Genomic DNA, 3,186 nt, shown 5'->3' with positions numbered 1-3,186 from the left:
TATACTTCGCACGCGTTCTTATTTCTAAGATGTTTTCAGGAATGGAAGAGAATAGGGAAAATAATAATTTGCTTGAATATAATATATTTATTCTTTTTTATTTTATTTATTTTAGAAGAAATACATAAAAATGGTTTTAATAAAATGTTATTAAAAATTATTTATTTATTTATTTATTTTTAATATACGCAAATAATTTTATTTGTCTTTATTGGATAAATTTGGCTTCTTATTTATTTTTAATAAGTATACAAATAATTTTAGTTATTTTCATTAAATAAATTATTTAAATAAAAAATATCCGGTTCGCCATAATAGTAGTAAAACCACCATCCATGTAAAGTTGATTCGCACCATAAGAAGTCCAGTTCATCTCGTAGTTTTTTTCGTTCTTTTTCAATTTTTATTTTTTTTTGTATATTTATGAAACCTACTACCTCGAAATCTTCGATTCGTAGTTTCTGTGGATCCAAAATATATAAAGTAATTAATAATTTAAATACCAAACACACACACACACACACACACACACACACACACACACACACACACACACACACATACACACCTGCGGTTCATCAAACATCAATGATGTCTCCCGACGAACTCGAAGCTCTCGTGGTTCGATATATAACTCTTTACTATTTTGTGCCTCCGTCAGCGACCATTTAGGAGGAATTCGTCTCACAATGTATAATCCTGATGATGATGATAATGATGCTGACGATGATGATGATGATGATGCTATTTCATCTCCATTCTGTAAAAATAAGAAAATATATATTATTATTAATCAAAATAACACATGTGTACTCACATGCACATAGTTATACACAGACATACCGTTCGTGAGGTCCCATCTATCACTCTTATTTTAACGTTTTTTTCTATATCATTTACTTTTATTGTAAAATTCTGGAAAAATAAAAGAAGCATTATAATGTGTAATATAAACCCAATATATATAAATATCATAAAACAATACCTGTGCTGGTGTATATTTTAGTAATATCTCTCTCTGAAGAGACACCTGGTTTACAATTTTTTCGGTTCCAACTCTAATGTGCTGTAAAGTATAAAATTTTATTTAATAAAATATTAAAAAATACATGTATTCTACTAGTGACACGAAACAATATTCAGTATATTAGTATATTCAATCAGTCGTTTAGTATATTCAAACAATATTAAGTATATTATAAATATACTTACTCCATTACATGGGTATTTTACTCGTAAGTATGCCATTTTTTGTTCGTGAGACAATTTTTTAATGCACACGAGATACAAACGACGACGACGACAGTCCAACCCTTATGACTGACGCTAAGGAGCGCAGCCCATCATTTTATAGTACAAAATGTACGTGATTTATCTACGAGATGTTAAATCCCACAGTCAAAAACCTTTGACAGTAGTAATTTAATACTCATCTTACAACTGAGTTCTTGGTAACAAAAGAAACTCAAGTCATTGTCACAGCTGTGACAACCACGTTGTACCACACTGAATAGCTATCAGCCTCATTCGCTAAGGATAGGAAAAATAATCAAAAGTTCAATTTCAATTTACACATTTTTATTATTATTTCAAATTTGCACATAACATGATTATAACATTTTATTTATCATTTAACACATCGTATGCAATATTCACATTTGTACATATTATAATATTTTATTTGTGGCATTTAGCGAATCGTATGCAATATTATCTGAAGCATAAGCTATTAATTCACATTCAATATGTGAACTTTTATCATAAATTTTTCGCAAAATATTTACTGCATCGTTTTTATTAGTGATGCAATTCTGACGCAAGTAAGTTACAAAATATTTATATTTGTCAGTAACATTATTCATATTCTGACACAGTGCGAAATATACATGTTCAATACAATGCTCAAGTTCAAACATAAATGACACAGTTGCAGGCTTCATGCAAATATAAGTATTGTGTAATGTTAATTTTATAATATGTTCTTCACGCAGTTTAATCTGCTGCACAATCAGTTCGTGAATCAATAATGGAGCCGTTTTTGACTGCATAAGTCCCTCGATGTCCATACGTTTCTCAATCAACGATCTCCACGTTTTATAAGGCAGAGCAATTTGATTTCCGCAGTTGTCACCCAGCACCAATTCCACGTAGGATATAGATCCTGCGTTGATTCCGATATCCAACCATTTATAAGATGTAGGAGTTAGTGCAAACCTTCTCCCCAAAATGTGTGATGTGTATCGTGGTGGCGTTCTGTAAATAAGATTACAGATTAATGAGATAAAACAAAAAATATTGATAATAATGATGATGGTGATGATGATGATGATGATGATGTTCTATAAGTAATAAATAAAATAGAGATTTTATAAGAAACAATGAAATATGAAAATATGAAAAAATGTATATAAAATAATTATAGATACTTACGATTTCTCACATGCTTCGGTCTGGATCGGAATATAGTAGTTCATTGATGTGTGTGGCAATGTTCTGTAAATAAGAAATATGGATATGTAGAAGCAAAAATATGAAAAATATAATTTAAGGAATGTATAAAAATGCATAGATACTTACGATTTCTCGCATGCTTCGGTTTGGATTGGAAAGTAGTTCGCCATTTCTCTCGTATTTTTCAAGAGTTGTCCGCTAACAATGAGCAACTGATGAGAGTAACGTTTTTAAAATTCTTTTTATTTTATAATCCCCACCACCATATCGACATCAAATGTGGAAATTACATATTTTATGATGAGATCATACACATATTCAAACGTAAATCTTGCAAGCGTTGACAGATGTGATGAGATCGCAAGATAGTAAAACTCAGTTTTAGACACGTTTGAATGTAATTTAATATTACAATGAAATCATATAGTATTGCAGATTTGCATTTTCAGCATAAAAGCATGCGTCAGAGTACAGCAGCTGTGATGATATCATAGGCGCTGATATCACAGATCTATAAAATTAATTTAGACACACGTTTGAATATAATTTGACATTACGATGAAGTCATGGAGCAAATGTGACAGTTTTGTATTTTTAGCGAACGCCTGCTGTGACTCGTTTAAAAGTAATTTGATATCACGATGAGATCATTTAATAATTTTACAAAGTCAGTGATATCAAATATACATGTGAATCTTACAAGCGCCGATTTATGACAGCTAAAAAGACTTTAGA

At 30.3% G+C, this 3,186-nt stretch overlaps 1 protein-coding gene across 1 annotated transcript; it reads right to left on the bottom strand.

Annotated features, from left to right (window-relative positions):
- Positions 1-576: 576 nt before the first annotated feature.
- Positions 577-2,785, bottom strand: LOC120357190. Its single transcript, XM_039447076.1, has 3 exons — positions 2,578-2,785; positions 2,431-2,493; positions 577-2,253 (listed from the first exon to the last, which is right to left on the bottom strand). Exons 1-3 carry the CDS (start codon positions 2,619-2,621, stop codon positions 1,668-1,670), a joined length of 693 nt encoding a protein of 230 aa, XP_039303010.1. The 5' UTR covers positions 2,622-2,785; the 3' UTR covers positions 577-1,667.
- Between the last annotated feature and the right edge of the window lie 401 nt (positions 2,786-3,186).

Source organism: Solenopsis invicta, chromosome 3, assembly GCF_016802725.1.
Source record: "Solenopsis invicta isolate M01_SB chromosome 3, UNIL_Sinv_3.0, whole genome shotgun sequence".
NCBI classification, from domain to species: Eukaryota; Metazoa; Arthropoda; class Insecta; order Hymenoptera; family Formicidae; genus Solenopsis; species Solenopsis invicta.
This window is presented reverse-complemented; position numbering and strand designations above follow the sequence as displayed.

What these genes read in the sequence shown, in the direction of transcription:
- LOC120357190 (XM_039447076.1), bottom strand. Translation starts at nt 2,621, where the DNA reads ATGGCGAACTACTTTCCAATCCAAACCGAAGCATGCGAGAAATC. An exon ending in ACCGAAGCATGCGAGAAATC is followed by an intron (nt 2,494 to 2,577) that starts GTAAGTATCTAT and finishes TCTTATTTACAG; the next exon opens with AACATTGCCACACACATCAA. An exon ending in ACCGAAGCATGTGAGAAATC is followed by an intron (nt 2,254 to 2,430) that starts GTAAGTATCTAT and finishes TCTTATTTACAG; the next exon opens with AACGCCACCACGATACACAT.